General features: G+C 43.4%; 1 protein-coding gene across 2 annotated transcripts in view; it reads left to right on the top strand.

The window, feature by feature from the left end:
* The window catches only part of PNPLA7 (patatin like phospholipase domain containing 7), a 413102-nt gene that overhangs the window by 279020 nt on the left and 112532 nt on the right, over window positions 1–21550 (top strand). For both annotated transcript variants that reach the window (XM_040324512.1, XM_040324513.1), the window contains 3 exons: window positions 10866–10929; window positions 12912–13080; window positions 19712–19894. In XM_040324512.1, coding sequence (XP_040180446.1) covers window positions 10866–10929; window positions 12912–13080; window positions 19712–19894 — 416 coding nt within the window. The remainder of the gene's footprint in view (window positions 1–10865; window positions 10930–12911; window positions 13081–19711; window positions 19895–21550) is intronic.

Genomic DNA, 21550 nt, shown 5'->3' with positions numbered 1-21550 from the left:
GGGCAGGTATCTTTTTCGTTCAAAAGAAAGACGGCTCGTTACGACCCTGTATCGACTACAGAGAACTTAACCGGATCACCATCAAAAATAGGTACCCGTTGCCTCTCATACCAGAGCTTTTTCAGAGATTTCGAGATGCCCAGGTGTTTTCCAAATTGGATCTGAGGGGTGCCTACAATCTTGTTAGAATCCGAGTCGGGGATGAATGGAAGACCGCCTTCAGGTCACGGTTCGGTCATTTCGAATATCTCGTCATGCCATTCGGGCTCTGCAATGCCCCGGCCACCTTTCAACATCTGGTCAATGATATCTTTCGTGAGTATTTGGACGATTTTTTAGTTGTATACCTGGACGACATCCTCATTTTTTCCCCTTCTCTTGAGCTTCATAGGCACCACGTCAAGAAAGTTCTTACTATCCTCAGGAAACACAAATTATTTTTGAAAGCCGAAAAATGCGAATTTGAAAGAACGACGATACAGTTTCTAGGTTTTGTCATCTCCACCGGCGGGGTCGCCATGGATCCCCAGAAGATCAAAGCCATCTTAGACTGGCCGACACCAGTGGATAAGAAGGCAGTGCAGCGGTTTATTGGCTTCGCTAATTTCTACCGGCGATTTATCGTCGGGTTTTCTGCCATCGTGATTCCTATCACCAAACTTACCCACCAAGGCAGCCATTTTCACTGGTCGCAGGAGGCTCAGGAAGCTTTTGAGAAACTAAAAAAGATTTTTTCTTCAGCACCTGTCTTACGGCACCCTGATCCAAAGTTGCCCTTTACTTTGGAAGTGGATGCCTCTGAGACAGCCCTAGGAGCCATTCTTTCACAAAGGCAAGGGTTAAAGTCCCTACTCCATCCCGTGGCCTTTGCCTCCAGGAAACTAACAACTCCAGAGAAGAATTATGACGTAGGGGACAGAGAACTCCTCGCTATCAAATTTGCCCTCGAGGAGTGGAGGTACTTGTTAGAAGGAGCAATTCACCCGATTATAATTTTTACGGACCATAAAAATCTCGAGTACTTGCGCTCCGCAAAACGTTTGAGACCTAGACAAGCTCGATGGGCTCTTTTTTTTTTACGATTTAATTTCCATATTACTTATAGGCCTGGTTCGAAAAATGGAAAGGCGGACGCACTTTCCAGGATGTTCCCAGAGACTCCTTGCACAGCGGAACCAAGTACCATCCTGCCTTCCCGGAATTTTCTCTTGGTTTCTGAAACTGATCTGTTAAATTCCATCAAAATTGCATCCAGACAAATCTCGGACCCAGTATCATCGTCACTAAAGGAGCGCGATGGCTTATTTTGGCTTCAAGACAGGATCTACGTTCCCACCGAGATCAGGCAATCAGTTCTGAGCACCTTCCACGACCGTAAGTTAGCCGGTCATTTTGGGGCAAGGAAGACCTCTGAACTACTTTCCCGTTATTTTTGGTGGCCAAAATGGAAACAAGACTGTAAAACTTACATTTCTTCATGTGCAATCTGTCAACGCAACAAGGGTCCTAAAACCAAGACCTGGGGGTTACTTAAGCCTCTGCCAGTTCCAGAACGTCCGTGGGCTGATATTGCTCTAGATTTCATCGTAGATTTACCTCCATCAGAGGGCTTCACGACAATCCTGGTAGTCGTGGATCGCCTGTCTAAAATGGCACATTTTCTACCCATGGTTGGAACTCCTTCTGCTGCCGAAACGGCGAAAATTTTCTTCAAAGAAATCGTTAGGCTTCACGGGGTCCCCAAAACCATTGTCTCAGACAGAGGGGTCCAATTTACCTCTAAATTTTGGAGAGAGCTTTTCAGATCCCTGGAAGTCAAAACATGTTTGTCATCAGCCTACCACCCGCAAAGCAACGGGCAAACAGAAAGGACGAACCAAACTCTTGAACAATACCTCAGATGTTTTTGTTCTGCCTCCCAAGATGATTGGTCATCTCTATTGCCCACCGCGGAGTTTGCCTACAATAATTCTGTTCACACTACCACCAACCAAACACCCTTTTGGGCTAATTGCGGTTTTCACCCGGCCTTCCTGCCAGACCATCTCCCAGAGATACCTGTCCCAGCTGCCCAGGAACGTATAACCACCTTACAGTCTAACTTTCGGAAACTCAGGGATGTAATGCAGCAAGCCCAAGAGGATTATAAGAAATTCTATGATAAGGGAAGGAAGGACTGTCCCTCTTTTGAAATCGGGGAAGAGGTCTGGCTCTCCGCGGCTAATTTGAAGTTGCCAGTTCCTGCCCGGAAGCTAGGTCCGAGATTCATTGGCCCGTTTAGAATCAAACGCAAGATCAACGAAGTAGCTTTTGAACTTTCATTACCCAACTCCTATAGAATCCACCCGGTTTTTCATGCCTCCCTCCTAAAACCTACCATCCCCGACCCTTTTCAGGGAAGGACAGCTCTTCCTGCACCACCAGTGGAGATTGATGGAGAAGAGGAGTTTGAGGTCGAGGCCATTTTGAGCTGTAGAAAAAAGGGGAGACAACTCCAATACCTGATCAAATGGAGGGGCTACCCTCCAGAAGACAACTCATGGGAACCTTCAAGAAATGTGCATGCCCCTCGGCTAATTCGTGTTTTTCACCAGGAGCATCCGGAGTTGATGGCCAGTTTAGGCGTCCGGAGTCCGCCCCTTGGGGGGGGGCACTGTCAGGGCCAAAGCGCTGTACTTCCTCCTTTAACACACCAGCGTAGTAGATTGGCTTCCCGGCGGCTAACTGGGCACTTTAGGCGTGTGCGCATACGCATGTGATCTCTCGGGCCAATCACCAGCGTGACCGCCCTATTTAAACCAGCTCCTGTCAGTAGACAGGTTGCTGGTTTATCGTCAGCTACTTCCTGAACCTGTGTCTCTGGAAACCATTTCCTGTTGGAATTCCGTTCGACTCACCTCTCACCTGGAACCTGACTTCAGATTGCTTCACCACTCTATTGAACTCTTCTGACCCCGACCTCGGCTTGTGACCTGGACTCTGTTGTTGTTTCTCCTGCCCTTGAACCTCTTGGCTTGTGACCCGGATCTGCTGTCTTCTCTGCTCCCCGAACCTTGGCTTGCACCCCGGACTTTCCAGTTTGTTTCTTGGACTCTTTCAGTACCGGTTATCCAGCTTCAGTATCGTTTGTTCCTGTTTCCGTCTGCAGTCACCCAGAAGCACCTGTCATCTACACCGTCACCGGTCAACGCTTCTCCACTGGCACCGGTACCGCCTCGTGCTTCCGCCACCTGTTCCAAAACTCAGTGGGCGGGCGCGCTTGGTCGTAAAGGTGAACCACCCTCGGCAGTTCGGTCTCGTGAGTACTTGATTCCTGATAATGACCCATTGGGGCGCCTTGAGAACTGGGGTCGCCTTGAGAACACTGCTGCATTGCTCTACCTAAAGCAAATAAACATAAGATCAGATTCTGACTATGCTGCATGACAATGAGATCTAGATAGGATAACCGAGAATTACACATTCATTGCTTAGAAAGACTGTTCATATTTATGTATTTCAATTGTCAGTTTAGCTGTTTGCCTACTGATCCACTTTAAAGGCACTTATTGGCTTTCTATATTTTTTTAATAAATTTGACTCAGAATTGCCAACATTGCTTTCCCTATTTTTTGTGTTTTCGGTTTAACCATTGCAATATTCCGGCCAATGCTACACCTATTCTTGTTTGCCTTGATGAGAGGATACTGGGCCTCTGTTCTCAAAGCAGAGATGAAAAGTAATTTTCAGGATAAGGGGTTGTAGGTGAAATGTAGGTCACGGATAATGTTTTGTCGTCACTTAAAACTCCATTTACTGCAATTGTCATTTTCCTTAAGCTGATCAGAGAGGCTGGTGTGCATCAGATGATTACACAGGAGGATACACAATATCTTCTAATGTCGTCAATATTGCAAATGCACATTAGACCTGCCACTCTGCACAGATCTGCCACAGTGGTGCATTTAGACCCCAGGCTGTGACTTGCTGTTGTCCTCCAAATGAAGTCACAATGGCATGTGGCTTATTGTGCTTATTTATAAATGGAGAAAAGCAAATTGACATCTAAGAACAGCTTATCAGGCTTCATATAGAGATTGGAAGATCCAGCAGCTGCAAAATTGTTCTGCAGAATGATTTGAACATGAGCACACATACTTTTGACCAGATGTGCATGTTTACACCCAGAACAGACACCCCTGGCACCAGGCCAAGAGAAAATAAGTCACTTGGAATTATTATTTTATTTTTTAGGCTGAGTTCACACTGGAACACAAAGCGGCTCGCAGCAGGAGTCCGGTGTGTCTCCATTAACCATTTCAGGTCTGATTTCGGCCCACATTTTTGGCTGAATTCGGACCTGAAACAGACCAAAAGACGCACAGGACTCGGGTGCAATTTGCGCCGGAGCCGCTGCGGAGATGTGTGAATTGGCTCCATTGAGAGCCGGTCACAATCTCCTGCTATGCGAATTGGATGTGGGGAAACCTCTGCATCCAATTCGCATAAGTGTGAACCCAGCCTTAAGGGTTGTTTTTTTCACTTTTGAAAGGTTGTTTACAGAATGTCTGCAGAGGTCTCAGACTAACTGTAGCCATATATCAAGATACCGCTGCTCACAGGTGAGACACTCAGGCATAATACCACATAACAGGCTGCAGGCAGTGAGATCAAGATGGATAAAAAGTCAGATGGCTGCACACCCACATGATGCAATGTCGGCTTTAATCAATAGTACAAAAATCCTTAAAGGGTCACTAAAGGATTTTTTTTTTTACCTTACTGCAGTCCTGGTTTCATGTCCTCATTGTTCGTTTTTGCTTTGATGTTGCTGTAAATCCTCTCTGTTCTGGACACTTCCTGGTTGTCTGTTTCCTGATAACCACAGTACTGGGAGATTTCTCACTGTGGTGACTAATCAAGGAGGTGTGATTACTGTGTGTAAAACGAAACTGGATTGGTGCTGAGGAGTTTTAGACAAAGTTTTACTGCCCTCTATTGGCTCACTGCCTATACATCAGAGAACCAGGAAACAACAGCAAAAACTAAACTAAACTGCAGGCACATTATATGATTGGTTTTTATCTATTTTTAATCATTTTTAAAAGGAATCGGTTAACTATTATGTCTCTATACCCTGTAAACAGTCATTTCAGCTAAAAAAAATGTTTTCCTTTAGTGACCCTTTAAGAACAACCAAGCACAGACAGGCAGCGGAGTACAAGGAAGACGCGTTTCACACGGAATTCGAGCTTTATCAAAACCACCATGGATTCTGTGTGAAAAGCGTCAACCTTGTACCCCTCCGCCTCTCTGTGCTTGGTTGTTCTTAAGGATTTTTGTACTATTGATTAAAGCCGACATCGCATCATGTGGGTATGCAGAGATACAACTTTTTTTTTTTTACCTGTAGCCATATCATGATTTGCCAGTCTGAACACTTACCTGGACTGTGTGTTAATCTTGCAATTGTCCCATTGGGAACAGTTTCACAGACATGTTTAAAAACCTCAGATTGCTCCTGTCCCTATTTGATTAAAACCGTGCCAGGAGCATTGAGCACCTCCTCCCTCCATATAGGCATTAATATAGGCACTGGCAATGTCAAGTGTACCTGTTTATGCTGTAACCAGCAGATACAAGTGTTTAAGCTAGGATAGGTCCTGCCTACAGATCTGTTGTCTTCCTCTGTCTAGAGAAGGGGTATTGAATTAAAATTCATGAAAGTCCGATCAGTAAAATTTTCCTCCAGCAGAGGTCCAAATCCCATGTTTGTCCAATGATTCAGGTAATTTACATCACAGCCCCCCTCCCCCAGCAGTGTCCTCTGCCTCCCTTCACATCATATCTTTTCTTTCCCACTCTGATGTGATAACAATAGCGGGGGAGGCTGGGGGACAGAACCAGCTCCTAAATGGCACAATCATGGGTCCAGATGGGACAGTGACTCGGTCCGTGTCCTGCCATTTAGTGATGCCTTGTCTAGAGGCATGTTTTAATTGCAGCTTATTTTTAGTAGGTGAGACAACAAATGAATATCTTTTTTTAAGATAAATACTAAGGCCCGGATTCACAAAGCACTTGCGCCGACGTATCTCCAGATACGCTGCATAAGTGCAAATATGCGCCGTCGTATCTATGCGCCGGATTTAGAAACTAAGATACGCCTGAAAATAGGCTTCATCCGACCGACGTAACTTGCCTACGCCGCCGTAGAGTAGGCGCATATTTACGCTGGATGTATTTGGCACTCCCATTGATTTTCTATTCCCATATGCAAATGAGGGAGATACGCGATTCACGAACGTACGTACGTCCGACGCAGTGCGCGTAAAGTCATACGTCTGGCGTAAAGTTATGCCCCATAAAGGAGGTGTAACTCAGCAGCATCCATGCAAAGGAAACACAAGCTGTCGTATTTTACGAAGTTTACGTTGGACGTGAATATGACTAGGCGTAGGTTACGTTCACGCCGTAGGCAGTGATCCGACGTATATCTTAGGGAGTAGTTCCAAGGTGATTCTGAGCATGCGCACTGGGATGTGTCCACGGGACGGCGCATGCGCCGTTCGTTATACATATCTGTCTGGCGCTCGGCCCATCATTTGCATGGGGTCACGCCTCATTTGCATGGCTCACGCTCACTTCCACATACGCCGGCTTACGCCTAGGAAACCCAGCGCAGTTTTGGCAGCACTGGCTTTGTGAATACAGTGCTTGCCTCTCTGCGCTGCGTCAGCGTAGCGTAAAGGAGATACGCTACGGCGGCATAACTATGCACAGCTGTATGTGAATCCGGGCCAAAGACTTTATCTTGACGTTATGCTGATCTTCTAGCAATAATAATTGCATAATAATAATAATTGCAGCTATGGACATAGCATGTACTCAGATCAGTCAGCGCAAAACCAGAATCTCTGCACTATATGGTAAAACCTGGGATTGTGAGCATACAGGCATACCCTGCTTTAAGTACACTCATTTTACATACACTCGCGAGTAAGAACATACCCACAAGTGTATGTAAAGTGACTTACAAGTACTGTACAGACATTTTGCAGCCGCAGTAGAAGGAGCTGAAGCTCTGAAAGCATAGCCCGCCCTGTTCCAGTGTGCCCCTGAGACCCCCACTCCAGCCCCTGAGACCCCCACTACAGCCCCTGACACGCCCACTATAGCCCCTGACACGCCCACTACACCCTAGAAGTGGAAAAAGTATTGTTTCACTTTAAGTACATTTTCGTTTTACATACATGCTCTGGTCCCACTGTGTACTTAAAAGTGGGTTATGCCTGTATTTAATTCCGGAAGCATGCTTGTAAACCAAATTTCCCCATAAGAAATAATGGAAACTCAGATGATTCGTTCCACAACCTTTTGTTCATAAGTCCTTCAGTTTATAGCCCATATAAAAAGATTATAGCAATGTAATCATAAAATGTCTATCCTCAAATGGAAGCCTCCACACAGGGATTAGAAGTAAAATCCATCAGGAGCTACAGAGTATAAAAGAGAAGAGAGGCGCCTCTAAGTGTAGTAATATGGTTACATTTAATGAAGGTACAACATTTAGAAACTCACAGGTTTGATGATTAAAAGAGGCACATCTAAGTATACAGGGATCCGGGGTTAAGCTGTCTGCAATCGTGACCGGGAGAACTACCCTGCAGTAGAGCGTTTCGAAAGTGAGGCTTGAAGCGCTTGTGTAGCACAGAGTGAAAGGGACGACGTCAATGGCGGTGCAGGAGATGGTCTATGTGGACATCTTTACCCCGGATCCCTGCATACTTACATGTGCCTGTTTTAATTTTAAACCATGTGAGTTTCTAAATGTTGTACCTTCATTAAATGTAACTGTATTGCTACACTTAGTGGTGACTCTGTCCTCTTTTATACCCTGTTGTGACGTGACGTTACTTGTATATCAAGACATTGCTTGTATATTGAGTCAAATTTTATTTAAAAAAATTGCTTTTGCAAAATGCTCTCAAACCAAGTTAGTCTCAAACCAAGGTTTTACTGTATCGTTTTTTTTCGGGGTTAGTGACTCAATATCAAAACCAAAGGTACAAACATGACAGAAGCTATCAATGGCGGCCTACATGTTTCTTTAATTAAATATTTCCTTTTTATATCTGGAGTCAGATTGGTTTCCTGAGTTATGACATTTATCCCTACAAAAAGCAGCCTATCTCTTTAGCATTGCTTTGGTAACAAATAGGTCATCTTAGTTCACTTGCAAAGTCATAATTGACAATTATTGTGTATACTCTATATTTTTCTTTAAAAGGTTACTAATAGATAGGATTTTTTCCATTTGTTTTAATAATATTGCAGGAATAGCAGTGATATTCAGGTACTCACAACTATTTGGCTTTAAGCTGTTTAGCACAGTTAGACTAATAGAAGTTATTTTAAGGGTTGCCAAAAGCTACTGCATGTTGCAAGTAGCTCGTTAAAGTGAACCTTTCAGTAACTTTACAAATCTGCCTAAATACATTCCCATCCCCCCCCCCCCCACTTTGTGAGACTAAAAACGGGGGGCTATCTCTGAGCGCCAAGCATCACAGAAAAGGGTGCAGCCCATCACAGCGTAGTTACGCTGATCATGAAGAATGAATGCAGGAGGAAATAAAATTTGACAGATTTTTTTGTTTTTTTACTATTTTCAACCTGTTTTACTAGTATTTGAGAATAACAAACACAAATCTAGTAATGTATAGCAGTCGTATAAGATTTTTCATCCAAAAAAGAGACTATAAAGCTACGAATTCCTGACAATATACAGCAACAGTATAATGTAATTTCTAAAAAGCTACACCTTTTATCATTAAAAAGTCCTTAAAGAGGAGCTTCAGCCAGAAATTCAAAAAATAAGTCGGTAGCTACAAAAACTGTAGCTGCTGACTTTTATTAAACACAGTCACCTGTCCAAGAATCCAGCGCCATCCTCACCTGAGCCAGTTCTTCGCCAGTCTTCTTGGCATGTTGACTGTGGGGTTTGCGGAGGGAGAGTTGAACTTCTGCTTTTGGGTGAAATTCCACTCCAAACTCTAGTCCGCCTGAGATGAGACTATCAAAATGCTGAAGATAGGATGGAGTGATTTTTTATTAGCCTTCTATCCCACAGGGATCACTCAAGCTGTACATAGTAACTTTGTAGCAAGTAACCAGATGAGATCCTGTAGCATGTGGCTGATCTGTGACAAGATTGGGTCATCACTGAACAGCCATCTCGGTAAAGGAAGTAAATGCTGGCCCTAGATGATGTCTAAACAAAGATGGCACCATCCTTCTCAAAGGGGTTGTAAAGGTTTATTTTCTAAATAGGTTCCTTTAACCACTTAAGCCTCGGACCTTTAGGCAGCTAAATGCCCAGGCCAGGTTTTGCGATTCGGCACTGCGCCGCTTTAACAGACAATTGCGCGGTCGTGCGACGTGGCTCCCAAACAAAATTGGCGTCCTTTTTTCCCCACAAATAGAGCTTTCTTTTGGTGGTATTTGATCACCTCTGCGGTTTTTATTTTTTGCGCTATAAACAAAAATAGAGCGACAATTTTGAAAAAAATGCAATATTTTTTACTTTTTGCTATAATAAATATCCCCCAAAAACATATATAAAAAAAAAAATTCCTCAGTTTAGGCCGATACGTATTCTTCGACCTATTTTTAGTCAAAAAAATCGCAATAAGCGTTTATCGGTTGGTTTGCGCAAAATTTATAGCGTTTACAAAATAGGGGATAGTTTTATTGCATTTTTATTAATAATTTTTTTTTTACTACTAATGGCGGCGATCAGCGATTTCTTTCGTGACTGCGACATTATGGCGGACACTTCGGACAATTTTGACACATTTTTGGGACCATTGTCATTTTCACAGCAAAAAATGCATTTAAATTGCATTGTTTATTGTGAAAATGACAGTTGCAGTTTGGGAGTTAACCACAAGGGGGCGCTGTAAGAGTTAGGGTTCACCTAGTGTGTGTTTACAACTGTAGGGGGGTGTGGCTGTAGGACTGACGTCATCGATCGAGTCTCCCTTATATAAGGGATCACTCGATCGATACGCCGCCACAGTGAAGCACGAGGAAGCCGTGTTTACACACGGCTCTCCCCGTTCTTCAGCTCTGGGGAGCGATCGCGACAGAGCGGCTACAAACAAATAGCCGCGCCGTCGTCCCGGATCGCTCCCTGAGGGAACCCGACCGCCGCATGTAGCGGGGGGGGGGGTCCCGATAGGACCCCCGACCCGCAGAAAGGCAAGGACGTACATGTACGCCCATTTGCCTGTACGTGCCATTCTGTGGACGTACATATACATGCGGCGGTCGGGAAATGGTTAAGCTAGTGCATTGTTGGTTCACTTACCTTTTCCTTCGATTTTCCTTCTAATTTTTTTTTCTTTGTGTGAAATTCTCACTTCCTGTTCCTCCTCAGTAAGCTTGCCCCCATCATCCGAGCCGTTCTGGCTGGGGGTTAGTCAGCCAGAACAGCTTACTGAGGAGGAACAGAAAGTTAGAAATTCAGACAAAGAAAAAAAAAACATTTAGAAGGGAAATCGAAGGAAAAGGGTAAGTGAACCAACAATGCACTAGCTTAAAGGAACATATTTAGAAAATAAAAAAACTAACCTTTACAACCCCATTAAGACAAAGACAGGAGAAAGCATTATTCGGGGGAGTACTGTGTTCTCAAAAATAAGTGTTACACTTACATATTACTTATGAATATATGCATTTTCCTTGAAAAAATATGTATGATGCCATGTCCTCATTATTAAATGAGACACATGTCCTAAAGGCAGTGTCTCTTTAACCTCCAGTGGATATGAGCAATATATGGATATATATTAGATTTTTTGATTTGTTTTTGTTTTTTTCCTCAGGGCCCACTTTGTTGCTTACCAGTGACAATATCAAGCAGCGCCTTGGATCGGCTGCTCTGGACAGGTTCGTAGTTTTACATTTTTATCACACATAACAAAAATATTTAGCATTCTATATTACAAGAATTAGTCTAAGGCCTCGTACAGACGATCGAACATGTCCGATGAAAACGGTCCGCGGACCGTTTTCATCGGACATGTCCGCTGGGAGATTTTGGTCTGATGGCTGTACACACCATCAAACCGAAATCCCCGCGGACAGACAGCGCGGTGACGTGGCGGTGACGTTGAGACGCCGCCACGTCCGCAAACCAGGAAGTAAAATGCTTCCACGCATGCGTCGAATCCATTCGGCGCATGCGGGAGATTTCGGTCCGCTTGTTAGGTGTACTAACCAGCGGACATGTCGGACGGACAGGCTTCCAGCGGACAAGTTTCTTAGCATGCTAAAACTTTTGTCTGCTGGAAACCTGTCCGGTCGGCCGGAAAAATGTCCGGTCGGCCCTACACACGACCGAACATGTCCGCGGAAACTGGTCCGACGGACCAGTTTCAGCGGACATGTTCGGTCGTGTGTACAAGACCTAAGGGACACTCCAGTTTAGCTTGCAGGCAGCTGTCCGTTTAATTGCAGTGAGGCATTTCAGAAAATCACACAGTTTCCCTTTCTTTCCCTTTCTTTCCCTTTCTTTCCCTTTCTTTCCCTTTCTTTCCCTTTCTTTCCCTTACCTTCCTTTCCTTTTCTTTCCTTTCCCTTTTCTGTTCTTTAATTTCCTTTCCTTTTCTTTCCTTTCCTTTTTTTTTTTTCTTTTCTTTTCTTTTCTTTACTTTTCTTTCCGCAAATCTTATTAGAAGTGCACAAAGTGACCATTCATGCACCACGCAGTGCAGTGGTGCTGCTGTGCTGTGACATGTGGTGTCTTCCTGTGCACTGCAGCATGTTTGTTCTATGTGTCCTAGAGGTAACTACTGTTTATCCGTTGCGGGGGGAAAAAAAAAGTTGCCAAAGAGCCCCAAATATTTGTCTTTGTATTTCTCATTCTTTTCTACATTGATAGCATTTCTAAAGACTATATGTCAGATGATTGTATCCTGCTGATGGCATTAAATGGTGCCCTCTCCACCCGCTTTTACTGTGGTCACTGTTGCTCTTTGAGTTTCTTACCTCCTTTTATGGTAATCAAATCATAAAACTCCAGCCTCGCCTATGTCCATTCCAGTTCTGTGTCTTGAACTTATTGTAGAAATTCAGCCCTCTTGAACAATCCCCTCTTCCCTCTCTATGTGTCTGCAAATTTTCTCTTATGCATGGCAGCTGTTGCACATCAGGACTGTGTGACATCCAAACATCAGTTAGGACCATCAGCAGTTCCCCCATTGTTAAGGACACACCAGCTGGTCCTCTGGACTACAGGGAGTGTTGTTATCACATACTGTCATGGGCATCAGTCAGGGAGACGTATTGCCCCTGATGGTGCCCATATACTGTAATTCCATTCATCCCCCACCATTCACAAAGCCACAATAACTGAGAATAATGAAGAAAAACTTGGTGTGTATGGGCATTGCCAAGGGTGGTATAACTTTTGAATTAACTTTTCATATTGCATTGATATATTTGGCTTCATTTCAAACCTGATAGTCCTTATTCCCAGCGCTAGAATATCCACATGTGCAAAGTTTCTTAATCAACAATCCTCTTCAAGTGATAGTCTCACCAATAGCCTAAATGTTTACCAGATAGTAAGACCCCTCTTTTATAATGGGTCAAGTCACACTTGTGCTCAACAACAATCCACCTCATAAAAAAAAAGCTTCCAAACCTATATTTATTTTCCGATAAGCTGACATATACATGGGACAGATCACACATCCATTCAAAGATGGCTGCACTGCAACTTCAGGTTCCAGTGACGTGCTTAAGGCTTCTGTGACAACGTCACATCCATCTTTGAATGCAACAAGCTGGGTGCAATAGCAGGCGGCTTAAAAGGTAGTTTTGTTTGTTTTCCCTGTGTTGAAAATGCTGTTTAAATTGTGTTGCAGTGTGCATGAGTACAGACTATCCAGCTGGCTTGGCCAACAAGAAGACATTCACCGAATTGTCTTGTACCAATCTGACTACTGCCTCACACCATGGACCCAGCGCTGCATACGGCAGGCAGACTGTATCCTCATTGTCGGGCTTGGAGAGCAGGAACCCACTGTTGGAGAAGTAAGTGTGCATTAAAATGGAGATTCTATGCAGTACACTTATATTTTTCTAGCTGCTTTGCTACTGACGTTATACTCTATAGAACACAGGTGGTGTTGGCTGGGAAAACTCAAATAAAAACCTGATTATGCTCAACCATCCCAAAGGTAAACTAACTGACTCCACTCACCATGCATTAGTTGTAAATTGAAAAGCATTTATTGGTATCAAAAAGTCACTAGAAAAATCAAAGATAAAACATACAAACAGAGCAAACATGCTAATAAAACATTAAGTCCACCTCCAGATGGCAAATGGTGACCACAAAAATGGAAGATGTAAGGTTTAAATATTGTGGTTTTATCCCCAGGCCTCTCAATATCAAGTATATATTCTTGATAGAAACCAAATTATGGCAAGTGGGTATTTACACGAATTCCATAAATTGTGGTGCTCCTCAAGGCAGTCAGTGTCTTTGACAAGATTCAATAGGTAGTCGCTTAATTCGTACTGTGAAAGGGGAGGAAAGTGGATTGGTGGAATGCTGTAATGATGATAGAATAGCTGAGGAGGAGGTGCAATAGCCAGGGTTACTGCAATTGATATGTGAGGCCTTGATTGCCTGATCAACTGCAAATAATAGGCAAACCATACAACTCAAGCTACCATCCCCGGCCAGGAACGGCCCAACTGCAATCCAGGTGTAAAAGAGACACAGTATAGTGAGGTAAATCCCTATGCAAATGGTGGATATACTTATCAGATCCTTGGCGAACCAGTGTCCTTTGTGTCCCTTAAAAATCGCCATCTCATACGGGTGTTTTGAAAAGGTCAGGTGGTCATCATCCAGAGGTGGACCAAGGAGTAGCCTGACTGGTTTTGCAGATCTCCGCCAGCTGCTTCAGAGGTTTGTAAATGCGTTAGGCAGCACCTTGAGGGTCCTATATCCTTAGTATGTCTGTTGTTGGCTGGGACTGATGTATAAAGATGTTGGTACTTCTGCATTTTCCTTGGTTTACTATTCATTGTATAGTGCAAGGACCTTCCTGTTAAGGTGCACATTGAATGGATCTGTCGGTCGGTGGGCCCTTGAACTACATAGTTGGTATGCCTAGAGCAGGAGTCTAAAACTGGAAGCCCTCCAGCTGTTGCAAAACTACAAGTCCCATCATGCCTGTGCCTGTGGGAGTCATGCTTGTAACTGTCAGCCTTGCAATGCCTCATGGGACTTGTAGTTTTGCAACCGCTGGAGGGCCGCCAGTTTGAGACCCCTGGCCTAGAGGTTGCACAATCAGATTGTAATGTGCTTGGCAGATTATAAATGATAAATGCTGTATAAAGTCAGGAACTAGTACCGGGCTCTGCAATTACAAGTTTGAGTTTCAGAGAGGTTTATGGTTAATTGGTGGCAGTGAAGAAATTGCAACTATTAGTAAGGTAGTCATAATTGTCATTGATTAAAGCATAGCAGATGCCATATGGCTGTCAAAAGAGGGTTTTCTAGACCAGGGTTTCTCAACTCCAGTCCTCAAGGCGCCCCAACAGGTCATGTTTTCAGGCTTTCCATTATTTTGCACAGGTGATTTGATCAGTTTCACTGCCTTGTAATTACCACAGCTATTTCATCTGAGGGAAATCCTGAAAACATGACCTGTTGGGGCGCCTTGAGGACTGGAGTTGAGAAACACTGTTCTAGACGATTCTAAGCATTTACCTTGGGTTATTTAATGTTTATGCTGTTGTAGAGGTAAGAGATTTATCCAGCACTGGATTATTCTGGGGAGAAACACTTTTGACTGGGTAAGGGTTTCGCCCCTCCTGATGGTACAAAGAGGTATCTATTGGTGCAAAACTCATGAGCTGGTCACCTGAACCAGAAGAAAATGGCCAGATCAAGAAACATCTAGATCAGGGATATGCAATTAGCGGACCTCCAGCTGCTGCAAAACTACAAGTCCCATCATGCCTCTGCCTCTGGGTGTCATGCTTGTGGCTGTCAGTCTTGCTATGCCTCATGTTACTTGTAGTTCTAAAACAGCTGGAGTTCCGCTAATTGCATATGCCTGATCTAGATCATCTTGTATCAATGGCCAGTTGTATTGATGACATTTTAATACAAGAAGTCCAAAGGAAATACATTTTTAGAAACTAATTGTTATATGTATTAACTGTTACCATGAACCTGACAAGAACCAAAACAGCAGGCCCAGGCCAGTATAAACATTACAATCATTATATTCAACTTTTCTGCAATTTGCACTTATGTAATTACCGAAAAGCAAACTGCTAGAAAACAGCGCCTCTTCTGCCCTCCTCCTATCACATGTGATTACAGACAGCCAATTGTGTAAATCCGGGCGTAGGTTGGAATCTCGGCCGGTTCATCAGGGACTGGCCAAGACTCTAACCATGTATGGTCAGGCTGATTGTACCCAAGTCAATCGATCAGCTTAGGTACAACCAGCCTGCTGGATTTTAAATGCAATTATTGCTGTTATAGCCGCTAGCAATAATCACAATATTCTCCAGTGGGAACGGCTTCCCCCCTTGGGAGAAGACAATGGATCGGCAGGAGGGGTTCCCCCATCCACACAGTCTGTAATTGAGCAAATTTCTTTCCTGTAACGTGTGGTTGTAGCAAAGTAACTTGCTCCGTCTATGGCCAGCCTAAGGTAGAATGCACATCTAGCGCTATTGCTGGTGCTTTCATTCCTGCTCTGGAGACGTTCTCAACCTATGGCTAAATATATTCAATCTGGTAAAAAGAAGATTAGCACAAAATGGAAAAACCAATAAGATTCTTGTTTTTCTTTTCCTTAACACGACAGGAGTTTTGTTCTAATTTCAATTTCTCTGAGGTTAATGCATCAACCCCTTAGACAGAAATAAAATCCTTGGGTAATACACTTTAAGACAAAAGATGACATGAAAGTATGTGAGGATTTCATAAATAATGTTGGGCAGTTTAAAAGAATAGATACTGGGCTGAGAGTACTTGTTCAGAACAAGCTGTTGATGTAGATATCATTTAAATGGCAGCGCCACAGGCAATTCATGTAGGGGGTGTACTGTTCTAATAATCCCTCTTTTACAATAACGTATTAGGCTGATTTCCTTGTAATGTAGCACCTCATTTCATCTCTTGTGCTTGAACATGTACCGACCCCAGCTGCGGATCTGTATTCATTTCCAGAAAATAAATCCTATTTGTACTTAGTTTAGTTTGTAATTACTATTTCCCTCCTGTGTAGCTCTGCAGCGCAAGCCTTCATATTTATAGATAATTACACAGCGCAGCACAATAAGTAGACCTGACTGTCAGCGAGAAGACACGGTGGCAGAACCAAGCTGCAGAGCTCTTGACAACCTGTACGGTCAATCATGCTCTGATATTGATGGCCTTGGAGTTGTGTATCTCAAACATTGGTTTGATTTCCACTTTAATAGACTTCCTGCCTAGACAAGCAAAGGCTTCTGGCAATCAGTAGGCAGCTTACGGTTTTTAAATCCATATATGCTGTACCAGTCTAGTGAATCTACAAGTGATGCAGGGGTTTCAATCAGGATGAATAGTCACCAGGCATCCTAAAAGAATTTTCGAATTAAAATAAACTTGTAATTTCTCTAAAGAGATGCTTGGGCTGGCACTATTGGCCACTTTCTAAAATTGATAGTTGCCTTTTTTTTGCCAATCCTTTGACTTTAATATTTGAATTATGGACCTGGAATGAGCGTGCGGTCCAAAAGTTATGACTTAATTGCCGCATACTTGTTTCTAAGTCAGTGAAAATATTAAGGGGGCAGAAAGACAGTCAGGCATCTAACATTTTCTTTCATGTCTTTTATGACATGCTTCCTTTAAAAAAGAAACCACAACTCCCCAGCCTTCAGTTTTTTTCATTTTGGATAGAGTAATATAGCGTTATAACTCCTGTTGGGGTTTTGTTTTATTATCTGTGTCCGTTGCAGTGATTTTCCTTCACTTCCTGTCCCAAAACCACACCAGGAAGAGAAAGAAAGGATATCCCTCCAAAGTGAGGAAAATACCTGGTAGTCATCAGGGTTAGCAGAACTAGGGACCAATTTCCCTTCTATTTCTCTATTCACCTGGACAAATAGAGAGGGTGAATCTCCCTGACAGGGAACTCCGACAGCAGTAAATAAAAGCCTGATAGGGGTTCTAATACATCTCATATTTATTTATACCTAGATTCAGGTAGGTTGCCGCATCTTTAAGGCGGCGTAGCGTATCGTATTTACGCTACGCCGCCTTAAGTCAGAGAGGCAAGTACTGTATTCACAAAGTACTTGCCTCCTAACTTGCGGCGTAGCGTAAGCGCGCCTAATTCAAATGAGGATGGGGGGCGTGTTTTATGTTAATTACTCGTGACCCGACGTGATTGCGCAGTCAGTGTACATATCCCAGTGTGCATTGCTCCAAAGTACGCCGCAAGGACGTATTGGTTTCGACGTGAACGTAAATTACGTCCAGCCCCATTCACGGACGACTTGCGCAAACGACGTAAAATTTTCAAATTTCGATGCAGGAACGACGGCCATACTTAACATTGACTACGCCTCCTAGGGGCAGCTTTATCTTTACGCGCCGTATCTCTTACGGAAACGGCGTATCTTTACTGCGACGGGCAAGCGTACATTCGTGAATCGGCGTATCTAGTCATTTACATATTCTACGCCGAACTCAACGGAAGCGCCACCTAGCGGCCAGCCTAAAAATTACACTTTAACATACGACGGCGTAGGAGACTTACGCCGCTCGTATCTTAGCCTAATTTAAGCGTATCTGGTTTCAAGAATACGCTTAAATTAACGTCGCCGTAGATTCAGAGTTACGACGGCGTATCTACTGATACGCCGGCGTAACTCACTCTGAATCTGCCTAAAAGTAAAGATGTTCACCAGTACAAACAAAACGTAAAACTGAATAATATTCTATCAGCTTACTATTACACAATGTCAGCAACATTCGGATATAAACATCAGAAAGATACAGGAGACCTTAATAACAAGCATCGTACACAATTCTGGAAACCTCTCTAAAGTTTTTATTTTATTTTTGAAAGTTGAAAAACACCCTGAGAAAATATTAGGACTGAACAAGGGCTGGGGAAAAAGTGGGGTCAGGGGGATGAGGGAACCTGAGGGGGGGAATATGCTCCTTTCCAAAGGGAACACCACACCAGGGAGATCTAAAATAGGTGAATTAAACGGGGAGAAAAAAAAAGGGGGACGTCCTGAGGGAAGTGTAAAGTAAAGAGGGGTTAGACGAATGGGAGATGAGGAAAAGGAAATAGTCCATCCCTCTGTGCACCCTCACCCTCTGATGATCCGGGGAGCGGAAGGGGGCAATAACGGAAACCTCACAACTTCTGCAAGTTTCGGTAATGTGGTCTCAATGCTGACCTAAAAATCTGAAAGTCTATGAAAAGATCAGAATTCTTCTTTATATTTGGCTTAGCTTTTACACTCCTCCCAGTAAAACCACTTTTAGGTTTGGACAGGGCTCCTGTCACTAAATGCTTTTTGTTTTTTCATCCCCCGCTTACCTTGTTGCCAATCCTGCACAGTTAAGGAACTCTCCTGCCCAGGCGAATCCAGCATTGTCCTGCTTGGGTCCACTTTTCTTCTGCCCCCGATCAGTCCGCTCCACCATCCTCATAGGTAAAGTAATCTGGAAGCTGCCGGCTCTTAAGAGTTCAGCTAGCTGCTCTCCAATGACATGCTGCTAGGTCCTTACTCCCCCGCCCCCCTTTTTCTCAATGAAAGTTTAAGCCTCCTGGAGTATATGACCTTCATATACCAGGCGGCAGAGCGGACAAAGTGCAGTCAATTGCCTAGGCAAATTACATGCACGGGGAGGTGGTGGGCCCGGCCTTTAATTAAAAAATATTAAAGGGAATGAACCCACCGATTTGTGCAGAGGAGGAGGTGTGGATACAAGGCAACATTTATTCAGGCTGAACATTTGCTTTAAAGATAGAGTTGTTTGGTTACAGTAATACTAGACATGTTTGCAGCAAAGTGAAGACAGTATTTTAGGAGAATAACTTCATAACTATTGTGAAGCATGATGGTGGAAATGTTGTGGTTTGAGGTTGTGTTACTGCTTCAGAGCCTGGGCAGCGGACAGTCATCAAGACAACTATACATCCTGCATCATATCAAAGTGTGATTTGAATGTAAGGCTACCTCTCCAAAAGCACATCTACCAAGGAATGGCTCAGAAAGAATATGGGTTACTGACTGCATTAGTCAAAACCTGATCTGATTCTCACTGCAATTTTGTAGGAAGGTTTTGAAAGGGGCAGTTAATGCAGCAACAAAAGAACTCCATAAACATTACCCACATTGTACATGGAGAAGTGGTCAAAACTGTTAAATGGGTTGTCCTCTTTGAAATATTTCTCCTCACCTCCAGTGGTGTTTTATTCAGTTTCTGTCCTGTTAAAAATAACCAGCAAGACAGTGGGAAGTACAGACCGTTCCAACTTTTTCCTACTCTATACTTTAGTTTATGTGTTTTGATGCTTATATGACTGTAGAAATAGACTTGCATAGCTCTGTAGAGGTGGTCTTCTGTCCTGCAGAAATTGTGTTTGTGTTCCATAATGTCATTTGTTTTGTGTTTCAGCTGGAGAAGATGCTTGAGAATACTGCTGTGCGGGCTCAGAAACAACTGATTATCCTCCATAAGGAAGATGGACCTCCACCCTCCCGTACTGTTGAATGGCTCAATATGAGGAGCTGGTGTTCAGGCCATCTCCATCTGAGCTGTCCACACCGTGTCTTTTCTAAGAGGAGTCTGCCAAAGCTGGTAAGACCTTGCACCAGAACAGTGCTTTGATCCAGACTGAATCTACAATAGCTGGGTTATGTTTACCTATATTTATTGGTAAACGCAAATCATTTAGGGGACAGTCAGGACGGGCGATATCAAAGTGATTGTGATTTTTTTTTTTCCTAAAAAAATAACAAACATATTATACTTACCTGCTCTGTTGCAGTGGATTTGCACAGAGCAGCCCAGATCCTCCTCTTCTTGGGTCCCTCTTCTGTGATCCTGACCCCCCTCCTGTAAAGGGCCCCCACAACAAGCAGCTTGCTATGGGGACACCCAAGCTGAGTCACAGCTCACTGTGTCTATTCAGACATGGACCCCCGACCCAGCCCTGCCTCCTCTCTCCCCTAATTGGCTAGCTGACAGCAGCGGGAGCCAGTGGCGCCACTGCTGTGTCTCAGCCAATCTCAGATGGCTGAGACACTTGTGGACATCACTGGACAGAGAGGGGGCTCAGGTAAGTATTAGGTGGGGCTGCTGCACACATAATGCTTTTTATATTACAGCATAGAATGTATTAAGATAAAAAACATTCTGCCTTTACAACCCCTTTAAATCAGTTCGGTCCCATATCCCCCCACCCATTCTTCTCTCTATAGTCTACCTACACTTCCATGTAATGCACCTTGCCAATCAATGTTCTTGATCAAAGTGCTCTCCCTTCCTGTGTCCTGGAATAATCAGCTACTATTTTACTGTTCTCCAAGCCCCCTCCACTGTCACCTGTGCTACTAACACATTCTCATATTTATTATAAAATCACAACTGCTGCACTTCTAACAACAATTTTCCAGTTGGATTATGGCCTCATGACTCTGCCCTTGCAAATCGGCATTATGGTTGGTGAATAATAGGAACTATTGCGGTTACCCATTCATGAAAAACAGTGTGCAACTAGTCTCTTGGGGGGCTGGTAGCTAACTGTACTTGACCAGGGATACAAAATTAATATCTTTTAATTAGAGGTCTGCCATTACCATAAAAGTTGTTTTGATTACACTGAGTTCTGCAATATTATAGCATGCCTGTAAATTGTTACTTGCCATTTACGGCTAAACTTCAGGCAAATAGATAAACAATTGACATGCATGTATGGCAACTGTTTTACCTGCCAAAGGATCTATTTCTGTCCAGCATTCCATTGATTTACAGAACCCAATTAGAGAGCAGTCAGGCCAATGACTTGACTATTTCAGGTACAGTTGCAAAGTTAGTCATGTTGAAAAAAAAACATCTAGTAACTGATAATGGGGGGGTTGGGGTAATGAAAAATAAATAAATCATACAATTCCGTATACAAAATCCTATACCCACAGTCCATACAGAGGAATGCAAAAAAACAAGCAAAGTATGATGCAATTTGCAGGGGTTAAAATTCCTTCTTGATTCCCCGAGAGGCAATCTGATATTCTCTGGGTCAATTTTACCTACAAATGTTAGAATTCTGTTATATTATGTACATGTAGGAAAGAATCCAGGCTTTTTTTTAAAGCAATCTACTGAGCTGGCCTGAACCAGCTCTTGAGGGAGTCTATATACAGTTAAAACCCAAATGATGTTTCAATTAAAATGAGCGAAGTACATTTAATGTGCCCCAAAACAAAAGGAGTGTATAGTCTTATGCAGGCCATA

The sequence above is a fragment of the Rana temporaria genome, chromosome 9 (assembly GCF_905171775.1).
Source record: "Rana temporaria chromosome 9, aRanTem1.1, whole genome shotgun sequence".
NCBI classification, from domain to species: Eukaryota; Metazoa; Chordata; class Amphibia; order Anura; family Ranidae; genus Rana; species Rana temporaria.
Note: the sequence above shows the minus strand (reverse complement) of the source record. Positions and strands in the feature narration are given on the sequence as shown.